Genomic DNA, 23,728 nt, shown 5'->3' on the forward strand with positions numbered 1-23,728 from the left:
CTTTCCTCCCACAAAGTACCCAGCCGGGTGACCCAATCAAAGGCAGGTACCGCAAGGATGAGGAGCGGGAAAATGGCTGCTTGTTCCCGTAATTAACATGGCGCCTGATAGGCTTCAAAACCCCCTGGAGGGCTGACAACAACATGGGACCTGCTCTTTCCTCCTAACTCTACCAAAGTCGCCGAACTTTGATTTTTCTTTTCTCCGGACTCAAAGCTACATCCTACACTGGAGGAGTCTAAGGCTGTGAAAAGGGAATCACATCTGCCCTCATCAACGTGAACTCCCGCCAGCACAGACACCGAGGGCAGGAGGCCGCGGCGGGAGCCTATTGCCCTCAGTCTGTATGGCGCCGGGAGTCCTCCCCCCCCCCCCCCCTTAGCTCCGCCCCACTCTGCCCTCACCAAAGATGGCGCCACCCTGGCTTCCCCAACTTCCAGTGCTGGGGAAGGGACGGGAAACAGGGATAAGGGCGGGCGGTGGGGAGGGGGAAGCCAAGGGGGCGGGAGAAAGGAGTGTGGGGGAGCAGGGAGCCGAGGCGGAAGTCGAGGGGCCCCCGGGTGGAAGTGACGCTGCCCCCGCTGCCCAAAATGTCGGCGCCCAGAGGGAGGTGTAAGTAATTAAAGAGAAAAGCCGACTGACTTTCCCGGCCTCCTGGGGCCGCCCCAGGGCTCCAAAACCCCCGCTCCGTGCGAGTGAGGTGGACTCGCCCGGCTGCGGGTCGCGCCTGACCTGCTCCCACCCCGGGCGCCCCGGGCCGCACCTCTTAGGGACAGGGGGGAGGGGCACAAAAGGCCGGTACTCAGGGCCTCGGTCCCAGAGCCGACAGGGGAGGGGGGGGGGGCCAGTCCTGCAGGCGACTGGGTGGGAAGGAGGCGGGGCTTAGTGGCGACAGGGGCGGAGCAGCTGCGGGGAGGAGCTTCCAGAGGGGCGGGGCTTAGAATGGAAATAGGCTGGGCTTAGTGAAAGAAGCGGGACTATGGGTAGAAAATGGGTGGGGCTTAGCAATGGGTGGGGCTTGATAAGGGGCGTGGCCAAAGAGTGCTAGGAGGGTCCCAGGTCGAAGGGTGGAAGGGACTTACCTGGGCTGAGTGGGGGGGGCGGGGGGGGGGGGAGCGGGAATAGGACTCAGGGCACAGGTGGGCGGAGCTTAGAGTAGAAGGGGAGTAGTTTGTGCAGGAGTGGGCGCAGTGAGGTGATGGGATTTAGGCGTGTAATTAGTCTTAGTGGAAATAACAAGTCTTCATAACGTAAGTGCAATGATTTGGAGGGCTGGGAAGGGGCTCCCCCCGGAAGGCTGAGTGGAGGGGTCTTGGAAAGGACGGGCCCCCCTACAGGCTAGGTGGAGACGACAACCTGTGTGGCGTTCTGGAGGCGCACCTTAGCGGAGAAGAGATGGTAGGATTTAGAGAGCAATCTCAGAGGAACTTGGCAGGCAGTAGAAATCAGAACAGCTTGCCTGTTGAGCCTTTGCTGGGTCCCTGCCTGAGTCAGGGCGCGGCACGCACTGCCACAGTTTTGCTTACGCCTCATCTCCACTGCATGAGGTAGGTACCCCTGTTACTCCCACTGTGCAGATGGACAGACTTTCTGCAGATGGACAGTTGGTTTCTTCAGAGGTTCCAGGACCATTCCTGGTCGCCCTGGAAGGTTGAACCAAGTGCACTTGGCCCCAAATCTTTGTCCCACTCATTTGCTAGGAATGTGAATCTTTTCCCCGAAGATGACTTTCACTCTCGAAGAAGACTGGGAGGGACTTTCAGAGAGGAAGGGACTTGTCAGAGAATTCAAGAGGCAACTCGAACTTGAGGAGGAGTGGGTGGGACCTGATTCAGAGTGGCTGGGGCCTAACAGTGGGCGGGGCTTAGGGAGAAGGGGGGGGGGCTCCAAGTAGAGAAGAGGCTTAAAAACACTCAGGAGTGTATTAGCCACTTGGCACTAATTAGGAAGATTGGCAGATGAGTGAGAGGAGGGTTTGTAGGAGAAGGGGAGGCTTAACGATGGGTGGTCGTGGCTTGGAGGTTGAGTGTAGCTTGGAGGGAAGTGGGAAGGGTTCCCAGGGGACAGATAGCGGGTCCTGAGTCCAAGGAGACTGATAGGAGAGGGCTGATGGGGAGCTGACTGCTTCACCTGCCCTCCATGTCTCCCCTTGCTCCAGAGAGAGCCTCCACTCGCCACTGCCCTCCCACCACGCCACCATGGATGATGCCCCGCTGCCAGTGCCCCCGGTCCCCGCCCCGGCCCCGGCCCCAGCACCTCCCGCTGCTGCTGCTCCCCGGGTCCCATTTCACTGCAGTGAGTGTGGCAAGAGCTTCCGCTACCGCTCGGACCTTCGGCGCCACTTCGCCCGGCACACTGCACTCAAACCCCACGCGTGTCCGCGCTGTGGCAAGGGCTTCAAACACAGCTTCAACCTGGCCAACCACCTGCGTTCGCACACCGGCGAGCGGCCCTACCGCTGCTCTGCCTGCCCTAAAGGGTTCCGAGACTCCACCGGCCTGCTGCACCACCAGGTGAGTCCCGCAGGCTGGGCTCAGGCTGGCCTCCCTGGGCTGGACACACCCTTGGAGCCACAGGGCCCCACTTTGGGCAGCAGACAGCGCTGTGCTTTCTCACTTAGCTTTACAGTTCAACAGGCAGGCACTACCAACCAAAAGGACTGGACGCTCAAAATCTGTCTCTAGTACTCCCAGACTTTTAAATAAACCACAAGGGCCACTATCAGTAAGGCACAGTCTTGTGTAACACACTGGCCACATTTCACCTGCTCAAAAGCCAGGTGTCGCTGGTGGCTGCCATATTGGTCAGTGAAGATACACAACACCTCCATCAGTGCAGAAAGTTCTGTTGGACAGTTCTTGCTCTAGAAGGTTGGACATTTACCTTGAAAAACCACCTCCCATCCCAGGGGATTATGAAAGATCCTCCCCACCTCTTCCTGATATCCACCACCTTAGAGGACATCCATAGGAGGTCGGAACATTTATCAATAATAAGTACAATTTCTAGGAATTGAGCAGCTATTTAGCGATGATTTTATCCTATACTCACAACGACCTGTGAGATGGCACATCTTGTGCCCGTGTCACAGAGGAGAAAAGCAGAGCCTCAGAGATGATGTTACTTGTCTAGTTTTCACTGCAAGTAGAAGGCAGAGGGGGACTTGAACCCAGGTTTGTTAGTGCTCAGAGCCCTAGTACCTAGCCATTCTCCCAGGGAATCCCAGTTTCCTAGGTGGGCTTGGTGAAAATGAGTAAGAGTTAGTCCGAACGAATGGGAGGAAGAGTTCTCCAGCCTAAAGGAACAGCGAGGGAAGGGGCAGAAAGAATCGCAACATGACCCAAATCAGAGAAGATGAGGGAGGAGGTCGAAGCTAGGCAAGGCCACTCCGGAGGGCAGGAATCCGCCCTGCAGGCTGGACCCTCGGCTCTGATGCCGCGCTCTCCCTCTCTCCCTCCCAGGTCGTCCACACTGGTGAGAAACCCTACTGCTGCCTGGTCTGCGAGCTGCGCTTCTCCTCTCGCTCCAGCTTGGGCCGCCATCTCAAGCGCCAGCACCGCGGGGTGCTCCCGTCTCCGCTGCAGCCCGGCCCAGGCCTGCCCGCCCTGAGCGCACCCTGCTCCGTCTGCTGCAACGTGGGCCCCTGCTCGGTGTGCGGGGGTGCGGGAGCTGCTGGCGGAGAGGGCCCAGAGGCGGCGGGCGCGGGCCCGGGCAGCTGGGGGCTGGCGGAGGCCGCAGCCGCGGCCGCCGCCTCACTGCCCCCGTTCGCCTGCGGAGCCTGTGCGCGGCGCTTCGACCAGGGCCGCGAGCTGGCGGCCCACTGGGCGGCGCACACTGATGTGAAGCCCTTCAAGTGCCCGCGCTGCGAGCGCGACTTCAACGCCCCCGCGCTGCTAGAGCGGCACAAGCTGACGCACGACCTGCAGAGCCCGGGTGCGCCCCCTGCGCAGGCCTGGGCCGCGGGGGCGGCCGACGGCGGCGGTCCTGCGGAGGCAGGCAGCGCCCAGCCGGCCTGGGACGGCGGGCTGCTCCTGGGTCACGCCGGGGGCGGCGTGCCTGAGCTCCGGGGGCTGCTCCCCGAGGGCGGCGGGGAGGCCCCAGCGCCCGCGGCCGTGGCCGAGGCGCCGGAAGACACCCTGTACCAGTGCGACTGCGGGACCTTCTTCGCGTCAGCTGCCGCGCTGGCCAGCCACCTGGAGGCCCACTCGGGGCCCGCCACCTACGGCTGCGGCCACTGCGGGGCCCTGTACGCGGCCCTGGCGGCCCTAGAAGAGCACCGGCGGGCCAGCCACGGCGAGGGTGGAGGGGCGGAGGCGACGCCCGCGGCCCCGGAGGGGGAGCCGGCGGCCGGGGAGGCCGCGTCCGGCTCGGGCCGGGGCAAGAAGATCTTCGGCTGCTCCGAGTGCGAGAAGCTGTTCCGCTCGCCGCGCGACCTGGAGCGGCACGTGCTGGTGCACACGGGCGAGAAGCCGTTCCCGTGCCTCGAGTGCGGCAAGTTCTTCCGCCACGAGTGCTACCTCAAGCGCCACCGGCTGTTGCACGGCACCGAGCGGCCCTTTCCCTGCCACATTTGCGGCAAGGGCTTCATCACGCTCAGCAACCTCTCTCGGCACCTGAAGCTGCACCGGGGCATGGACTGACAGCCAGGCCGCGCCTCCGCCCAACCGCCCCTCCCCGGGGCGGGGCTGGACTTGGGCCCGGCCCGGTCTGGATCCAGATCCACGGGCCCTGGAGCAAGGGGACCCTGGCTGGAGAGACAGGGCCACCAGACGCCCACACAGGGCCCTGAGCTGGAGGGCAGCAAATAAACGGAGAGATTCCTCAGCTCCGGGGTCCAGGACCCCTGAGTGTGAGACCCCTGGAATATACGCTGGGCACCCCCAAGTCAATAGGCAGCCTCCAAGCTGTGGGGACCTAGCAGTGAGAAATGGGTCTCCCAAGTACTTCTCATCTTGAGGGCCCTAATAATGACAGATGGGCACCTTTCCCCTCCCCCAAGGGAAGGCTGCCCCTCTCCCTGAGAGCCATCATTCCCAACGACCTTGATCTGGAGAATGTGGGGAGATCATGACCCCGAATTTCCCTAGATCCCCTCCAAATGCTACCCACCAGTCACTGGTGTCCCCCCTCCCCCCAAAAAAAAAATGGATACAGCCGGAATCTGCCTTCCCCCGCTCCCACCCCATTTCATTCCTTATGCTGAAAGAGGACCAGGGTAGATGTCCCCTGCCCTCAGCCCCCACTCCCCAATTAGGTCTCCCTCCCCTACTGCAGAATGGATCAACCCTAATGATCTTCCCCACCCCCAACCACTAGAATAGGCTGGTTTGAAATCCCTCCTGCCCAGTAGAATGAACTGATTCAGATACACACCCCTGTCCACTGGAATGGGCTGGTCCAGACTGTGGCCTGCCCCCCACCCTCCTTAGGTGAATACGGCAGACACTCCTCCCTCGCTCTGGAGTGTGGGCCAGTCCACGTCATTCCCCATCCTGTGAACTCATCTGAATGGGAGGTGGTGGACATTGGGGTTTTCCTCCCACTCTGCTGTAGCACCTGTCAGTCTTTCCATCTCTGTTGGTTTGTCTGTCTCTGTGTTCCCCTCAACCCCAAGGGGGAAGGGGGTTTGGCTAGGGGGTTCCCCCCTGTGAGCCTCGACCTTGCCCCCTCATCCCACTCCCTAATGTCTCCAGGACCCCAATAAACCTTGTCCTGTCAGTCACTGATGTCTCATTTTCTGATCCTTGGCTCCAGAGAGGTGGGAGTTTCTCCCTCCCTGGTTTAGGACAGGCCCCCTAAATAAAGATCTTTCCTCCCTCCCTCCTGACAAATTTTGAGTCGAGAGTGCACGACCATTAAAATCAGAAAGGGTTTAAGTCTCACCAAAAGGGAACCCAGTCCCTTAAAAACAACATCCATCTCCAATGGGCTAAACATGCCCTTTAGAAACCATCAATCCCATAAGACTTACCCCCTAAAAACCAAACTATCTCCTTAACGAAAAGTTCTACCCCTAAGCAGAGACCCTATCTCTTAGACTCCACCTCCAGGTGTCCAAATTTGTACCTTGAACGCTTAGATCCAATTCCTAGGATAGGATTTGCCCATCAGGGAAGGGGTCAGCCATTCGTATTGTCTTCTGTGCACTAGATTACATTCCTGTACTGAGTGCCTATTCTGTGCCAGGCATTGTAATCCTCTCTGGGGATCCAACAGCAAAGAAAATAACTCCTCATGGGGTTTATATGTTTAGTGTGTGGGCGATAGGGTGGAGAAAAGAGTAATCAAAGAAAGGAGAGTAATTTCCAGATGGTTTTGAGCATCTGAAGGAGATGAGGAGAGGTGTTAAGAAAGTGACTCTGCCATCCCAGTTCGGGTGTCCTGTGGGCTTCTCTACAGAGGTGGCATTTGATCTGAAACCTGAAGGGTGGCGAGAGACCAGCGAGGAGGATGCCTGGATGGGCACGGAGAAGAGGGAGGAACTGAGGTCGAGGGGTCAGGTCACGCAGAGGCTGGTGGGCTCTCCAGGTCATCGAAAGCAAGATTTTAACGTGGAGGGATGGGATCACTCTTGCACTTTACAAAGTTCCCTCTGGCTGCTGAGTGGAGAAGGAACTGGAGGGGCACAGTGGAAGCAGAAGACTATAGCAATCCAGTAGGAGAGATGGGGGGGGGGGGTGGCCAGACCTTAGTGGTGGAGAGAAATGGGTGGGTTCGAGATGAATTCTGTAAGTAGAATGTGAGTGTGTGTGTGTGTGTGTGTGTGTGTGTAACTGAAAGGGAGGAATCAAGAGGGTCTGGTTGAGTGGTGGCATTTTGAATTAAGAACAGAAAAGGGGAAGAACACATTTGGGTAGGGGTTTAGGTGAATCAAGAATTCCATTTTGAGCTTCTTAAATATAAGATGCCTGGGAGATTGGCATGCTCTAACAAGGCTGAAGATGTGCATATCTCGCGATGCAGCAATCCCACTGCTAGGCACAAGCCCCAGAGAAATCCCTTCACCTGCACTGGGAGACACATAGAAAAACACTCCCAGCAGCACATATGGTCAGCCTCAAACTCGGAACACCTGGAACATCGCTGTGAGGGTCTGAATGTTTGTGTCCCCATCAAAATCGATATGTTGAAATCCTAAAGCCCAGTGTGACAGTATTTGGAGATGGAGCTATTGGGAGGTGCTTAAATCACGAGGGTGGAGTCCTCATGCGTGGGATTAGTGACCACATTCCAAAGGCTCCAGAGTGATTCCCTAGTCCTCTCCACCATGTGAGGACGCAGCAAGAAGGCAGTGGCCATGAGGGCCTAGAAGAGGGCCTTCCCCAGAAGGCAAGCATGCTGGTGCCTTGATCTTGGACCTCTGGCTTCCAGGACTGTGAGCAATAAATTTCTGTTGTTTACAAGCCACCCAGTCTGCGGTATTTTGTTACAGCAGCCAGAACAGAATAAGACATCCATCAACAGTATAGCAGATCAATAAACAGTGCTATATTATGCTGTGGAATACTATACAGCAATGAAATGAAAGGAGTGCAGAAACCCACATTTGCATGGATGAAAGTTACAAAGAAACCCAATGCAAGAAGGCAAGAAGAAGCCCATGGAGTATGACTCCATTTATATCACATTCATAAAGCCAGCAAAACTATAATACTGTTTAGGATGTATTGTGGGTCGTGAACCATCTAGAAAAGCGAGGAAAACATTTGCCCATAAAAACTCAGAACAGTGGGGTTGGATGCATCACGCCCAATCTTCTGTGGACTCTGGGGTGGGAGCTAACATTCCATGTATTAATCAGGTGATCCATTGATGATTCTTTGCTAACTGTGCATTTGTATCGTGCTCTTTTAGTCTATGAGTCTCGTATCTCACAAGAAAAAAAAAAAGTAAAGGAGGCAACCCGGGATCCAGGAACCAGACTCATCCCCTGGGGCAAAAAAAAAAAAAGAAAAAAAGAAAAAAGAAAAAAAAGAGAATCTGTCTTTGAGAAACAAGACCCGCCCCCTTAGATTCAGGCACCGCCCCAGGGACAAGACCCGCCCACTTGGAGACCTGCTCGGTGTCGAGCGCAGAGGGTCTGGAAAGGAGCCAGGGTTGTCATGGAGATGGCCTCCAGCTAAGGATTAATGAAGAGGGACCTGTGGAGGCTCAACTCCTCCCACCTCACCTCGAATCCAATCCTTTCTCTTCTGAGACAACAGCGAAAGGGACTCACCCATTTCCCCCACCCACCCACCCCAGGGCCTCCCAAGGGCCCAAGGCTGGACCCTGTACCTAACACCTCTCACTGTGGCCCCATTTCATAGGTGTGCTAACTGAGGCTCCGAAGGAACGAGGGAGGGTTTTGCTCTCCAGAGAGCCGATTATTGGGCTGACGCTGACGACTCGCTCGCAGCTGATCCGTCCAGGCGGCCACCTGGACGCTCACCCGAGCTCCTCGTCTCCCCACCCCGCCTCAGTCTTCTCCCTTCAGGGGGTCCCCCTCTCCTGAAGCCCCAGCCTCGTCCCCTCTTCACTCCTCATCCACATTTCTGTGCGCGGCTTGGTGCTGAAGGGCGAGCATTTCAGCATTTCAGCAAAGCCTGCCCTCAGGGAATTATTTCTACTCCTGCGGAGGGGGAGATGGGCAATCAGTGGGTAATCCACAAGTAGCCTAATGCTACTTTGCTGTAAGTACAGGTTGGAAATTAAGGCAGAGTAAGGACCAGAGGATGACAGGAGGGATCTTTTAGCTAAGGCGGACAGGAGAGGTGTCTCTGAGGACATCTGAAAGAAATGATGGGAGTAAGGGAAACTTCGTGGAAATCTAGGGGAAGGGCATTCCGGAGAGGGAGAACAGCACGTTCAAAGGCCCTGGGGTCCACAGAGAGCAAAGAGGACGGTGTGGCTGGAGCAGAGAGTGAAGCAGGGAGAGAGAGGTGGCAGTCAGCTGAGGGAGGCTCCAGGGGCCAGACCCGTCCAGCCTTACAGGGAGGGGTGAGGAACTCGGGAGGAAAGGATGGGGAGCATGAGAGGTTGTTCAGCGCTGGAGTGACAGCCTGTGATTTCTGGGTGCGGGAGACTGGTGGGGAGGTAGGGAGGCTGGAAGCAGGAGAGCCAATTAGGAGGCAGTTGCAGTGGGACTGGCCCCCCGGAGTGCAGCCCCGAGCCAATCAGAGCCAGGTCCCGCCCCCTGCCCGAGAGGCCAGCCCTGCCCAGGCCCCCCTCTCTCACCTGGGCCCGCGCCCCGCCTCCTCCCTGCTCCCAGCCTGGGTCTCCCCTGCATCCGGCCGGGCCTCCACGCGGGTCCCACAGGAATTTCTCTAAAACACTAATCGGATCATGTGACTCTCCAGCTTAAAACCTTTTCAATGGCTTCTCAGTGCGCTAGGAATGCGTCCAGCATTCAGCTTGGACTAAGAGGCTGGACACAGTGGCTCGTGCAGCTCCCGGGCTCTCTCCACCACACTGCCGGCTCTGATGTCCCAATCCAAGGCCCTCAGTCTCCCCCAAGACAAGACCCCTCTCCCCACCCCACCCCACCCCATACATGCTGTTCTCTCTGCTTGACACGTTATTTCTCACCTTTCCATTCCTGAATTTTCCTTCCTTCCTTCCTTTTTTTTTGGGGGGGGGGGGTAAGGAAAAAAACGTTAAGCCTGTAAAATATAGATAATGAAGGTGAAATAACCACACATACCCCCTCGATATAGACTCGGAAGAATTGAAAGCGGCCATTCAAACAAAAATATATTCTTGAATGTTCATAACGGCACTATTCACAATAGCAAACAAAAGGTAGAAATAACCCAATGTCCAAGAACAAATGGGCAGACCAACACAATGCAGTCTACCCATACAGTGGAATATTATTCAACCATAAAGAGGAAGGGCATACGGATACATGCCTCAACATAGATGAATCTCGAAAACATGCTAAGTGAAAGAAACAAGTCATAAAAGATCACGTATTGTATGACTCAGTCGATATGAAATGTCCACAGTAGGCCAAGCCATAGAGAGACAAAGCTGAACGTTGGTTGCCAGGGGCTGGGAGGAGAAAGGGCATGGAGAGTGACAGCTTCATGGATCTAGATTTCTGTTTGGGGAGATGAAAAATTCTGATACTAGATGGTAGGCATAGTTGACATCTCGATGGTGACATCAAGAATGTATTCAATGCCACTGACATTAATGCCACACCCACCCCTATATACTACCAGCTTTGGGACATTAGAGATATACCTCACTCTCCATAGGCGCCTCTAGGATCTGATTGCTTCTCCCTGCTATAAAATACCCCCTACCTGGGGTGCCTGGGTGGCTTAGTCAGTTAAGTGTCTGACTTTGGCTCAGATCACAGTCTTGAGGTTGTTTGTTTTTTTTTTTTTTTTTTAACGTTTATTTATTTTTGAGACAGAGAGAGACAGAGCATGAACGGGGGAGGGGCAGAGAGAGAGGGAGACACAGAATCGGAAGCAGGCTCCAGGCTCTGAGCAGTCAGCACAGAGCCCAACGCGGGGCTCGAACCCACGGACCGCGAGATCGTGACCTGAGCTGAAGTCAGACGCTTAACCGGCTGAGCCACCCAGGCGCCCCCACAATCTCGAGGTTTGTGAATTTGAGCCCCAAGTCAGCCCATTTCAGATTCTCTCTCTGCCCCTCCCCTGTTCGTTCTCTCTCTCTCTCAAATATAAAAAATAAAACATAGAAGGCACCCCCTAGCCCATATTTGGTAGTTATTATCTCCATGGTATTTTTAGACTTTCACTCATACATATATATCCTTTAGAAAGTAGTATTATTGACCAGATGCTTTTATTTATTTTTTTTAACATTTATTTATTTTTGAGACAGAGAGAGAGAGCGCGCACGAACAGAGGAGAGTCAGAGAAAGAGGGAGACACAGAATCTGAGACAGGCTCCAGGTTCTGAGCTGTCAGCACAGAGCCTGACGCGGGGCTCGAACCCACAGACTGCGAGATCATGACCTAAGCTGAAGTCCAACACTTAACCGACTGAGCCACCCAGGCGCCCCGCCCAGATGCTTTTAAAAATCAAGCTGTAGGCCTCTGTTGTCTCCCCCATCTCTTTGTGAGATGCAAAGACTCCTGGAGACTCGCTTAGCTTTGAAATGTTTTAGTGCCTCGCTTTACCATTCTTTAAAATGGGAGAATAACATGACCCACTCCATATGGCAAGGAGACACAACTGGGTTTGTATTTGTAAGGCGCTTACAAGGCTACACTATTATTAATTTTCATTTTATTTCTTTTTCATTACCCTCCTCCCTCCCATTTATTTCTTGTACCTTTACTCTCTTGAGTATGGAACACATTCACATGGTTTCAAATTCAAAAAGTACAAAAGGATAGAGTGTAGTAAGTTTCAGTTCTGAGAGTTACACAAAGTTGCGAGTTTCCCGTCTCCTCGTCCAGTTCTTCCAGATGCAAACCACTGATGAGCAGATAGTTAGAACAGGTTACAGACTGTTTTCCAGCTGCCTTTCCCCCCCCCCCCCGCCCCTTCCCTTCACATTGTTACTTGGAGCCTTTCATATTTTTACCCAGTAAGTTTCTTCATTCTGTTGTTGTTGTTGTTATTATATTCATCTTTTTTATTAATCTGATGATGATGACGACACACAGCATTCCACTGGGCAGATCAGTCATGACTTCTCGCTCGAATCCTCCACGGATGGGCATTTAGCTCATTTCTGGGCTTCTGCAGTGATATGTAGTCCTACACTCATTCCTGATACAGATTTCATTTTGCATGTTTCCAAACAGGTCTGACAGAAGAGATCCTGGAATTGTTCACTTGTTAAGGTTGTTCCAAACTTCACTCGCCCCAGGGCGCCTGGGTGGCTCAGTAGTCGGTTAGGCATCCAACTTTGGCTCAGGTCATGATCTCATGGTTTGTGGGTTCGAGCCCCGCGTCGGGCTCTGTGCTGACAGTTCAGAGCCTGGAGCCTGCTTCAGAATCTGTATCTCCCTCTCTCTGTCTCTCTCTCTCTGTCTCTCTCTCTCTCTCTCTGCCCCTCCCCCACTCGTGCTCTATCGGTCTCTCTCTCTCAAAAACAAATAAACGTCAAATTCCATTCGCCCCAGCCGTGTACAAGAGGTTCCAGTTCCCACACTCTTGCCAACAATGTTGAGCATGTATTTCACCCTAAACCAACGGCGACTAGCTGCAGGCATACCTCCACCACGTGCCTTTTCTGCTCAGCATCAGGTATTTGAGGTGTCGTGTGGAGGCACACGTCTCTACCCTTTCCATTCGCTCGTCCTTCTCATCCCTAACCCTTGACTTTCCTCGTGCAAGTTTCCGCTGAAACAGTGTTGCCTCCTGCAAGACCTTGAGGGTTGCTCTCACCCCTGTGTGGGATCAGCTCAGTGCCGTCTCTGTTCTCTGTGTTCCCACCAAACCCTCTTTCCTGCGACAGAGCACATTTTTCCAGGAGGGCAATTGGATCTGTGTCTGACTGCGTCCTCCTTGAGATTCCTGCAGACAGGGTCCAATGGCCTGTGTCTTTGCCACTGAAGCTCCAGCACCAAGGACAGAGCTAGCCCATAGTAGGTGCTCAGCGGATCTCGGTAGCTTAGGATGGAGTGAGTATGTGTGGCAAGGAATATGCAGAACGGACTTGGAGTAGGTGCTCAGTAAATACTGGTGTCTTAGGAGCGAATGATTATGCACAGGGCTTATCATGGAGGGGTACACTGAGGCCAGGAGAAGGGGAAGTCGCTTGCTCAGGCAGCCAAGTGATGGCTGGAATCGGGTTCGAGTCCAGAGCGCCCCCACTTTCCCTGAGGCCTCTGCCACCGCCTCATTCATCGCGGTCCCCTGGCACCCCCCTCTCCCGACACAGTGCCTGGCACAGACAGGACCTGATAAATGTGTATTTGTTGAAGCCATGAATGAATATGTGTGTCTGTTGGGGCGGGGAGGGGAGCTGGACCCGGCCTCCCAGGCCCGCAGCCCCCTCCCCGTGCAGGACCCAGGAATCCAAGCCGCCCTCCCTCCCCGCCCCCTGGGTCCCCTCGTCCTCCCGCTTCCGGCTTCCCAGCCAGTCTTTCCTCTTCGGGGCTCCGTGGAAAGACCCGGTTTCCGGGGGGAAGGCTTAGGCGGTGACACCGAGCCCAGCCTCCTCCACCCCCCACCACGCTCGGGCCCTCCCTCCCTCCCTCCCCGCCACCACCGTCCGCGTTTGGCCGGCCGCGGGGAAGGAAGAAAGGAGCGAAGGAGGCGGAGGTAAGAACCCTATACCCAGTGATCAGGGCCGAGCCCCAGGCCCTGGGCCCAGAAATCTGTGAGGCCTCGAACTGCGGCCCCAATTCTGCTGATCAGGCCTGCGGGGAACCGCAGGCTGGGCCCAGTGGGGAGATCGCCCCCCCACCCCAACCTCCTTGGGCACCTAGGGCTCGGGACCCCAGCAGCCTTGGTGGGGGGCAGGCGTCCAGGGGCCTGGCCCCCAGCAGCCTCCTCCCTGGAGCATTCAGGCAGTGGAGCCCCCAGTCCCCTCCTCTCCCTTGTCTTAGGAGCCCAGCCCCCTCCCTCAATCCTCTCTGCCCCTGGGACCCAGGAATCCATACCGCTTCCCACACAGGAGTGGATCCCAGCCACCTCCCAAACCTGGGGTCCCAGGCCCCGGCGCCCACCTCCCTCAGTCCCAGGAGTGTGGCCGCCCAGCCTTCTCCTGGGCTGAGAGGCTGAGGCAGCCCTCCTACTCCTGGCCTCTCCCAGACCCCGGTCTGGGTACCCACATTCCATTTCCGGGGCCTCCCAGTGTTGAATTCCACCCCCTCCACTCGGGCACCACAGGCTGGTTCCCAGCCCCTCCCAAAACGCTCCAGCCCGGCCCCTGAGGAAGAGCGCTTGGCTCACTGTCTCCCTGTCTCCTCTCCTGTCCGTGTCTCTGGCTTGTTCCCTCTCGCTGTCTCGCTGTCTCTCCCCACCTCCACCCTGCTGAGGTTCTTCTGGTCTCTGTGTCTGCACCCTCTCTCCCCAAACCTCTTTGTTTTCTCCTCATCTCTGTCTCTGCTGGGAGTCCTCACCTCTCTCTCCTGCTGTCTCCCACCATCCTGTCTGACCGCTTCTCCTGCTGTCTGTCTTTCTGTCCCCACCTCTCTGTGTCTCTTCTGTCTTGCTGGCTCTCTCCTTTGCCTGGCTAAACACCTGACCATCTCTGCATCTCCGTCTGGCTCTCTGTCTCTGCTTCCCTGCCCACATCTCCCTTGATCCAACACCCTCCCCACAATGTCTCCTTGTCTCCCCTTTCTCCTTACAGGCATGGATCCGCAGCCCCCTCCACCCGCCCAGGGCAGCCCGCCTCACCGTGGCCGGGGCCGGGGCCGCGGCCGGGGCCGTGGCCGAGGCCGAGGCCGTGGCAGGGGGGGCGCTGGAGCCCCTCGGGCCCCCCTGCCCTGCCCCACCTGCGGCCGCCTCTTCCGCTTCCCCTACTACCTCTCCCGGCACCGGCTGAGCCACTCGGGTCTCCGACCCCACGCCTGCCCCCTGTGCCCCAAGGCCTTCCGCCGGCCTGCGCACCTCTCCCGCCACCTGCGTGGCCACGGGCCCCAACCCCCGCTGCGCTGCGCCGCCTGCCCCCGCACCTTCCCTGAGCCCGCCCAGCTCAGGCGCCACCTGGCCCAGGAGCACGCGGGCGGCGAGGTCGAGCTGGCCATCGAGAGGGCGGCCAAGGAGGCCGCGGAGACCAGCTGGGGCCCGCAGGACGCCAGCGCCGAGCAGCCGAGCACCGCGGCGGCGGGGGCCGCCGAGGAGGAGGCAGCGTGGCCCGAGACGTGGCCGGCGGGGGAGCCGGCCACGCTGGCGGCCCCCGCGAGCTCGGAGCCCCGCGAGTCGGAGGAGGAGGAGGCCGAGGCCGGGGCGGCCGAGCTGAGGGCCGAGCTGGCGCTGGCGGCCGGGCGCCAGGAGGAGAAGCAGGTCCTGCTCCAGGCCGACTGGACGCTGCTGTGCCTCCGCTGTCGCGAAGCCTTCGCCACGAAGGGCGAGCTCAAAGCGCACCCGTGTCTGCGCCCCGAGGGGGAGCAGGAGGGGGAAGGGGGCCCCCCGCCCCGCCCCAAGCGCCACCAGTGCTCCATCTGCCTCAAGGCCTTCGCCAGGCCCTGGTCGCTGTCCCGCCACCGGCTGGTCCACTCCACCGACCGCCCCTTCGTGTGCCCGGACTGCGGCCTGGCCTTCCGCCTCGCCTCCTACCTCCGCCAGCACCGCCGCGTCCACGGCGCGCTCAGCCTCCTGGCCCCGCTGCCCCCGGCGGGCAGGAAGGACGACAAGGCCTCGGGCGGACGGAACTCAGGGAAGGGGCCCGAGGGGGGCGAGGGGGCCGAGTGCGGGAGCGCCTCGGAGGGGGGAGAAGGCGGGCAGAACGGAGGCGACGCCGCCCCGGCCCGGCCCCCAGCCGGGGAGCCCCGCTTCTGGTGCCCCGAGTGCGGCAAGGGCTTCCGGCGCCGGGCGCACCTGCGACAGCACGGGGTGACCCACTCAGGGGCGCGCCCGTTCCAGTGCGTGCGCTGCCAGCGGGAGTTCAAGCGCCTGGCGGACCTGGCCCGCCACGCGCAGGTGCACGCGGGGGGCCCGGCCCCGCACCCCTGCCCGCGCTGCCCGCGCCGCTTCTCGCGCGCCTACAGCCTCCTGCGCCACCAACGCTGCCACCGCGCTGAGCTGGAGAGGGCCGCCGCCCTGCAGGCGCTCCAGGCCCAGGCCCCGCCGTCGCCCCCGCCGCCCCCGCCGCCGCCGCCAGCCGGGCAGGAGGACGAGGAAGGGCTCCCGCTGCCCGTCGCACACATCAAGGAAGAGCCGCCCTCCCCGGGGTCCCCACCCCAGTCGCCGCCACCGGCTCCCCCTGTCTTCCTCAGCGCCTCCTGTTTCGACAGCCAGGACCATTCGGCCTTCCAGATGGAGGAAGAAGAGCTCGACAGCAAGGCTCACCTGCGCGGGTCGGGCGGCCTGGCCTCCTGACCTTCACACCCACTCTCGGCCGCTCCATTTGGCTCCCGGTTTGCCAGACGGAGGAGGGAAGTCCAAGAGCAGGCGCCTCCTCTGTCTCCCCACCCGTCCCCTTCCAGCCCTCAACACTAAGGAGGGGGGGCCCTGGACCGCCCCTCCCTCCCCATCGCCCACCCCCAGGCCCCCCGACCCTGGTTAGGAACTGCTTGCGCCAGCAGGCCTCTGAAGGCAGGACTACTCGGAAAAAAGGAGGCGGAGAATATTGGCCAGAGATATGGAGACTGGGGGTGGGGGGGGGGGGGGAATCCCCTGCCTGGCTGTCCCCCATGATACACACTGGACACCGTCACCTCTTTGGAACTGCCAGACGCTGGGGGTCCCCAGTGAGCAAAGGTCCATCCCTGTCCCTTTGTCTGTCTGTGAATAAATGTGAGTTCGTGAAACAGGAGAGAGTGAGGCTGTCTGGGGGGGGGGGGGGGCTGCAGGGGGGCGCAGACCCTGAGCTTGGGTTCCAAGCAGGAGGGATCCACACACTCACATCAGGGACTGGGAGGGAGGGGCTCAGCCAGCAAGAGACTCAGGAGGAGAAACGGGAGTGAGACAACCCAGGTTACCATCCGTCCAGGCATCTTTGGGGAGCCCCAGGCACCCCCCCCCCTTGTGTAATCTCTGCATGTATTCCTTTTTTATTTTATTTTATTTACTTATTTTGAGAGCGTCGGAGACAGCACTGGGGGGGGGGGGGGAAGGGCAGAGAGAAAGAGGGAGAGAGAGAATCCCAAGCAGTCTCCACACTGCCAGCACAGAGCCCAACAGGGACTCAGACTCAGAAACCATGAGATCATGACCTGAGCGGAAACCGAGAGTCAGACGTCTAACCGACTGAGCCACCCAGGCGCCCGCTCTTCGTGCGTTCCTTCAGCAAACATCTGGCAGGCACAACGATGGGCCCCTGGGGGTGCTGGAGAGGAGAAAACCAGTGCCCCCACTATGAGGAGCTGGGATTCTAGATCTGCACCACCCAATAGAGTTTAGCCACCAGCCGCACATGGCTGTTTCTATTTAGATTTAGAACAAGTAAATACATTTGAAATAAAATAGTTACGAACGGATACAAGTTCAGTTCCTCAGTGTTCAGGAGCCCCGAGTGGCGGGCGGCTGGGTCTGCCCTGTTGGACAGCACAGATCTAGAACATTCTATCATTGCAAGAAGTTGTCTCGGGACAGAGCTGGTCCAGATAATAAACCCATCTGCTGTAGAGCACCAGATATCGTAAGGGTTTCTAAGAAAACCACATGGCGCTGTGATGAGTGAGCATCTCACCCTCTGGTGAGATGACCTTTGACCTGAATGAAGAACCTGGTGGAGGGAACAGCAGGGACAAATGCTGTGAGGTGGGTTGGTGCTGCATGTTTGAGAAACCACAAGGAATTGGGGGTTGGGGGGGAAGTGTCATTTTCTGCAAACTTTCTAATGTTCCCCCCCCACACACACACACATACCCATTTGTTTGGGTCTTGAGTAGAGGGGGAAGGGTGTGTCCAAGCCAATCTTCTTTAAACCCCTTCCCTTTCCTTCTGTTGACATCCTGCCTTCCTCTAGCACCTTCAGTGGCTCTCTCTTGCCCTTTGCAAACAATGACATCGTCCACTTAGGCATCTTTATGCCTGTAAGGCCAGGAAAAGAGGGGTGAGATCATCCTGGTTTTCCAGGGCAACAAACGGAGGCTTTGGGAGGGAAGGTCATGCCCTGGTGTGATGGAAACACCAGGCAGGAGCAGGCAGGAGGGAGGGAAGCCAGAAGGATGGAGGTTGAGGGTCTAGGAAGGGAGATAACTGACTCAGAGCTGTGCAGAATTCCCCCCTTGTGAAAGATTTAACACATCTTGGCTGAGCCCTTGGAACAGTGCCTGGCACATAGTAGGCATTCAACAAAGGTCATCTGTTTGATTGTCACTGCACCACCCAGGCCTGGATGCTAGGAGCAGAGTGATGAGTGAGACCACCTGGGCATCAGCCTCATGGAACTGAAGACCAGCAGACGACGTGGACAATAATGAAATATTGGCACAAATAAATCAGGGTTCCCAAATGAGACAGTTCTCCAACCAACTAGATCCTGCAACTAGGCCTCAGGTGTGAGCAGCTGGGGAGCTGGGATGTGCGTTCATGACATCAAAGCTACTTCCCTCCCCAGGAACCTTCAGCGACTCCCTATTACTGCATCCAAACAGGGGCTACCATTTAGCGAGCACCTACAAGGGCCAGACACCTTTTCAGCACAACCACACTGATACAGCTCATTGACGGAGGGGGTTATATAGCCCCCTTTACAGAAGAGGCAAACAGGATTAAAGTGAAGTCATTTGTCCTACTTTGGAAATCACCACCATGAATTGAGTCCTTTGTATTCAACGGGGTACCTTGTGGAAAAGGCTGAAAAACAGTGGTTGCCACCAGGGAGGGAAGTCATTGCTGTCGTTGCTTTGTTGTTTTCCCAGGCTGGTATAGACATGATCTCGGGAATCCTCACCACTCCATTGGGAATTAGGAAACATCCTTACCCTTTTCTAGGGGCAAAACAACATTCAGAGAGGGGAGTCCCTTGTCCAAAATCTCATAGCTAGGAAATAGCGGGCACGGAATTTGAACCCAGGCTGGACCAGCTCTACACCCTGAACACCCTTAACCAGGCCGACATAACCCTTAGGATCAGCGCCCAGGCACACGATCCCCTCCTTACATGCATCCCAGTCTCCAGGCCCCAAGGCATCATACCCCCACCCCTCCGTGGGTTTGCCTACCACCCTCCTCCTCTCCCCCCATCCCCACTTACTCTGCCTTGAGGATCTGCTGTATTGGAGAGAAACATTCCTAGAAGAAAATACAGAATTTAGGGTGAGAAAAGTTCCCTAAAGCTGAAGCCCAGGTCTCCCACTTTGCAGACGAGAAAACTGATATGTGGGACACGCACAGAAAATGATAGAACACGCGCATGGTTACTATTCTTGGGGGGTGATAGTACTGCTGTTCATGAATCAAACCCTGTAGGCTACTCGTTCCTTGCGCTGAGCAGTTTGCACACGTGACCTCAATCACGTGTGTTCATAATCATACAAACACATTTCTTGGGTATTTACCCTACGTCTCATTTAATCTTTACAACACCATCAATAGGTACACACTGTTATGGGCTCCAAGTTTTTTCTTTTTAAATTTTTAAATGTTTATTTTTGACAGAGAGAGAGAGAGAGACAGAGGGCGAGCAGGGGAGGGGCAGAGAGAGAGGGAGACACAGAATCCGAAGCAGGTTCCAGGCTCTGAGCCATCAGCACAGAGCCCTACGCAGGGCTCAAACCCAGGAACTAAGAGGTCATGACCTGAGCCGAAGCCAGACGCTCTCCAATTTTTTTTTTCTTAAACAGCTTTATTGAGATATCTTCCCCTCCCTCCCCCACCGCATAGAATTTGCTCGTGTTAAGTGCACAACTCAATGACTTTTAGTAAGTTTACAGGATTGTGCAACTATCACCAAAATCAAATGATAGAGCATATCCAGCATCCCCAAAAGATCTCCTGTGCCCGGTAACAGTCACTTCCCATCCCCACTCCCAGCCCCAGGCAACCATGAATCTACTTTCTGTCTTAACAGATTCGCCTTTCCTGGGCAGTTCCTATCAATGGGTCATACAATAGGTGGCCTCCCATGTCTGGCTTCTTTCACTCAGCATACTGTCTTTACGGTTCGTCCACACTGCACATTTTACCAGTACTTCATTCTCTTTATGGCTGAGTAACGTCCCCTTGCAGGGCATATCGCATTGTGTTCGGCCATTCATCTGCTGATGGACACCTGGGTCGTGTCTGCTCTTCGCCTGTTATGAATAGTCCCACTGGGAACACATGGGACGACCCTTCCTGCGGACATGGGTTTTGTTCTCTTGGGCACACTCCCAGGAGCAGAATTGTTAGGCTGTGTGAAAAGCTCATGATACACTTTTTAAGAAACTGTCAGAACTGTTTCCCAAAGCGGCCACACCACTTACATCCCATCAGGGAGATATGAGGGTTCCCCGTGGGGGCTCCATTATCCGGAGAAGGAAGCTCAGTGAACTGACACGCCCGGGGTCTCTTGGCTGGTAAGGAGCCGATCTGGGTACATCTCCAAGCATTGCAATGACAAAGCCTGTGCTCTTAGCCCTTATACAAAGATTCATTCTTACCCTGTTCATTTGTTCATTCATTCATTCATTCATTCATCCTAAAACTCTTTTTTAAATATTTATTTATTTTGGGGGAAGAGAGAGAGGGTGGGGAGGGGCAGAGAGAGGGGGGGGGAGGGATATGGAGAATCTGAAGCAAACTCATGCTGTCATCGTAGAGCCTGACGCCGGGATAGAACCCTTGAACTGAGGGATCATGACCTGAGCAAAGTCGGATACTTAACCGACTGAGACACCCAGGTGCCCCCATCTTAAAACTCTTGGCTCTGTGCAAAGTACTGGGCTCTAGGTGGGGAAAACATCAGACAAGGTTACGTTTTGGCAAGAAGCACAGATTGACCAATACACGTAGGTCACGGATTCAGCGGGTATTTACTGAGCCCCCACTATGTGCTGGGCACTGTCCTAGGTGCTGATCACTCCCTGGTTAATGAAACCGACCCAAATCCCTGCCCACATGGGGCTTCCATGGTAGTGGCAGGAGACAGACACAAAGCCAAACAAAGAAGGTAAACTATACAAAACATCTTAGTGGGCACCTGGGTGGCTCAGTCGGTGAAGAATCCAACTATAGGTTTCAGCTCAGGTCATGATCTGGCAGCTCATGAGATCAAGCCCCACATCAGGCTCTGTGCTGACTGTGCAGAACCTGCTTGGGATTCTCTTCCTCCCTCTCTCGGGTGCTCTCCCTCCCTCTCTCAAAATAAATATATAAACTTTTTTAAAATAAAAAAAAACATCTTAGGAGGGGACACATGGTGTGGAGCAAGGTGTGGGATGGGGGAGGCATTGGAGCAGGAACTGAAGGAGATGAGTCCCAGGAAGGGGCACAGCTGGTGCAAAGGCTCTAGGCAGGAAGGTGTCTGATGTGTTCAGGGAGCACAGAGGCCACCAGGAAGGAGAGAGAAGGAGGGAGACAGGGGGAAGAAATCAGGGAGAATCGGGGGGTCCAGATCTGGTAGAGAAACCATGAAGAGTCTGATTTCTACTCCACGTGACATGGGAAGAGAGCCCTGGGGGGTGGGGATCATGTGGAGGCTGGCACAAGTTGACTTCACTTTAGACTTTTAATAGTGGGAAAAAAAATTTTTAATTTTTTTAATGTTTATTTATTTTTGAGAGGGAGAGAGAGAGAGAGAGAGAGCGAGCATGAGAAGGGAGGGGCAGAGAGAAAGACACACACACACAAACACAGAATCCGAAGGAGGCTCCAGGCTCTGAGCTGTCAGCACTAGAGCCCGATGTGAGGCTTGAACTGGTGAACCGTGAGATCATGATCTGAGCTGAAGTTGGATGCTTAACTGACTGAGCCACTCAGGCGCCCTTAAAAAAAAATTTTTTTTTTTAAACTAAACTCTATGCCTATATAGAGCTCAAACTCAGGACCCTGTTACTAAGAGTCAGATGCTTCACCGACAGCCAGCCAGGTGCTCCAACATTTGAAAATCTTAAAACACATAGAAAATGGAAAAAATTGGGTGCTTGGGCGGCTCAGTCGGTGGAGAGTCTGATTTTTGATTTTGGCTCAGGTCATGATCCCAGGGTCATGGGATCAAGCCCTGTACTGGATTCTGTGCTGAGCATGGAGTCTGCTTAGGATTCTCTCTCCCTCTGCCCCTCTCCCCTGCTTGCTCACACTGTCTCTAAAATAAATAAAATGAAAAAAAGTGGAAAGAATTAGAAAGTAAATACATACATTAACCCAAGAGAGTCTACAATGAGCATTTTGCTCTATTTGCTTCATGTCCTATTCATCTATCCTTTCATTTGTCTGTCCAGCAATCTATCCAACATTCATCTTTTTAAAATTTAATACACTTTCCTTTGGTGAGCAGTTTTACGTTTCCAGAAAAATTGAGTGGAAATTACAGACAGATCCCGTATATCTGCCTTTAAAAAAAAATCATTTCAGAGCAATTTGCAAATATTAGTTCATATCACCGCCTAAACACTGCGGCGGCATGCATATTGTAACAAGATATCAAATATTTGTTTAGGCTTCTTGTCCTTGGTAAAAATTTAAATACGGTGAAATGCATGCATTTTCCGTGTTACCATTTGATAAATGTTGGGGAATACGTACCCCCTGAATGGCACAGACTCCTCTCCTGATTTAACAGATTCCCTCTGGCTTCTGTTTGGAGAATTAACTAGTGAGGAGGGGGGCAAAGGTTCTGTTAAGCCCACCTGGTTTGCGTTTTAAATAAGCTTTCCTTGGGGCACCTGGGTGGCTCAGTCGGTTAAGCTTCCGACTTCGGCTCAGGTCATGATCTCACGGTTTGTGGGTTCGAGCCCCACGTCAGGCTCTGTGCTGACAGCTCGGAGCCTGGCGCCTGCTTCGGATTCTGTGTCTCCCTCTCTGTCTGCCCCTCCCCTGCTCATGTGCTGTCTCCCATCACTCTTTCTCAAAAAATAAATAAAAAACATTAAAAATAAATAACCTTTTCTTTTTAGAACAGTTTTCGGTTTCACAGAATTTGCAGTGATAGTACGGGGACTTCCCATGTGTCCCCGAGTCAGGGCCCCCTCGCGCTACCCTCTCCCGTTACCACAGCGCAGCTCTCAAAACCCAGGAACCAAAGCCACTAGACTGCTGTCAACCAAACGCGAGGCGTTACTCGCATTTAGCTCACTTTCCCTTGATGCCCCTTTTCTGTTCCAGGACCCCACCCGGGGTACCGCCCGGCCTCTGCCATGCCTTCTCAAGTCTCCGCTGGTCTGTGATCATTTCCCAAACTTGCCTTGGGTTTTGAGGACTTTGACCGCTTTGGGGCGTCCTGGGGAGAAACCCGAAGCCAGCCGGCTAAGTGCTTTTCTCAGCACGTCCTCTCAGAGGGGGCGGTGTGGGGGGAGGGGGAGCACGTGGATCCACTTGACTGACCACGGATGGTGCCGCCCTGGTCACCTGGCAGACAGGGACGTGTGCTGATTGCCAGGTGTCTTCACTGTAAAGCGACCCCTCCCCCTTTCACTCTGCACAAGTCATGGAGCACAGCCCACATGGAGGGGAGGAGAGAGGAGGGGAGGGGAGGGGAGGGGAGGGAGAAGCATCCAGATACAGTTTTGAAGACTGTTCTGTCTCCTTCCCCTATTTATTTATTTATTTACTTATTTGTATCCATATGCACTCAGGGATGTTTATGCTTACACTCCCATACAATGTTACTTATTTCATATAAATGTATATTATGGTCCCATACAACGTTGAGATCCACCTGTATCAATGCCATCGAGAGAGAATAAAGCAGGGCCGCCTGGAGGGGCTCAGTCGATTGAGCTTCCGACTTCGGCTCAGGTCATGATCTCATGGCTCATGGGTTTGGGCCCTGCATCCGGTTCCGTGCTGACGGCTCAGAGCCCGGAGCCTGCTTCCGATTCTGTGTCTCCCTCTCTCTCTTTCTCTCTCTCTCTCTCAAAAATAAATAAACATTTAAAAGAGAGAGAGAAAGAATAAGGCGGTGCTGCTGGAGAAGCAGGGGCTTCTGGCTCAAGCTGTGACTTTGGCTCGGTGGTCCTGGAGGGCTTCCGAGGAGGGGCACTTTGAGATGTGGTCC

General features: G+C 55.5%; 2 protein-coding genes across 3 annotated transcripts; both read left to right on the top strand.

Annotated features, from left to right (window-relative positions):
* Positions 1 to 90: 90 nt before the first annotated feature.
* Positions 91 to 5,722, top strand: FIZ1 (FLT3 interacting zinc finger 1). Of its 2 annotated transcripts, none has more exons than XM_060652501.3 (3): positions 91 to 612; positions 2,159 to 2,513; positions 3,462 to 5,722. In XM_060652501.3, the coding sequence occupies exons 1-3, from the start codon at positions 410 to 412 to the stop codon at positions 4,638 to 4,640; spliced, it is 1,737 nt and encodes a 578-aa protein (XP_060508484.3). In that variant the 5' UTR covers positions 91 to 409; the 3' UTR covers positions 4,641 to 5,722. The 2 variants fall into 2 exon arrangements, with proteins under 2 accessions (XP_060508484.3, XP_060508483.2); XM_060652500.3 differs by having other exon boundaries at positions 514 to 1,547.
* A 7,393-nt stretch (positions 5,723 to 13,115) lies between these two features.
* On the top strand, positions 13,116 to 16,394 carry ZNF579 (zinc finger protein 579). The gene is made up of 2 exons (XM_060652502.3): positions 13,116 to 13,236; positions 14,273 to 16,394. The coding sequence occupies exon 2, from the start codon at positions 14,275 to 14,277 to the stop codon at positions 15,961 to 15,963; it is 1,689 nt and encodes a 562-aa protein (XP_060508485.3). The 5' UTR covers positions 13,116 to 13,236; positions 14,273 to 14,274; the 3' UTR covers positions 15,964 to 16,394.
* Positions 16,395 to 23,728: the final 7,334 nt, after the last annotated feature.

The sequence above is a fragment of the Panthera onca genome, chromosome E2 (genome assembly GCF_046562875.1).
Source record: "Panthera onca isolate mPanOnc1 chromosome E2, mPanOnc1 haplotype 2, whole genome shotgun sequence".
Classification (NCBI taxonomy): domain Eukaryota; kingdom Metazoa; phylum Chordata; class Mammalia; order Carnivora; family Felidae; genus Panthera; species Panthera onca.

Bases quoted from the DNA above. Each gene is read 5' to 3' on its own strand.
- FIZ1 (XM_060652501.3), top strand. From the start codon at position 410: ATGGCGCCACCCTGGCTTCCCCAACTTCCAGTGCTGGGGAAGGGACGG. The intron at 613-2,158 runs GTAAGTAATTAA...CCCTTGCTCCAG, and splicing joins GTCGGCGCCCAGAGGGAGGT to AGAGAGCCTCCACTCGCCAC. The intron at 2,514-3,461 runs GTGAGTCCCGCA...TCTCCCTCCCAG, and splicing joins CCGGCCTGCTGCACCACCAG to GTCGTCCACACTGGTGAGAA.
- ZNF579 (XM_060652502.3), top strand. From the start codon at position 14,275: ATGGATCCGCAGCCCCCTCCACCCGCCCAGGGCAGCCCGCCTCACCGT.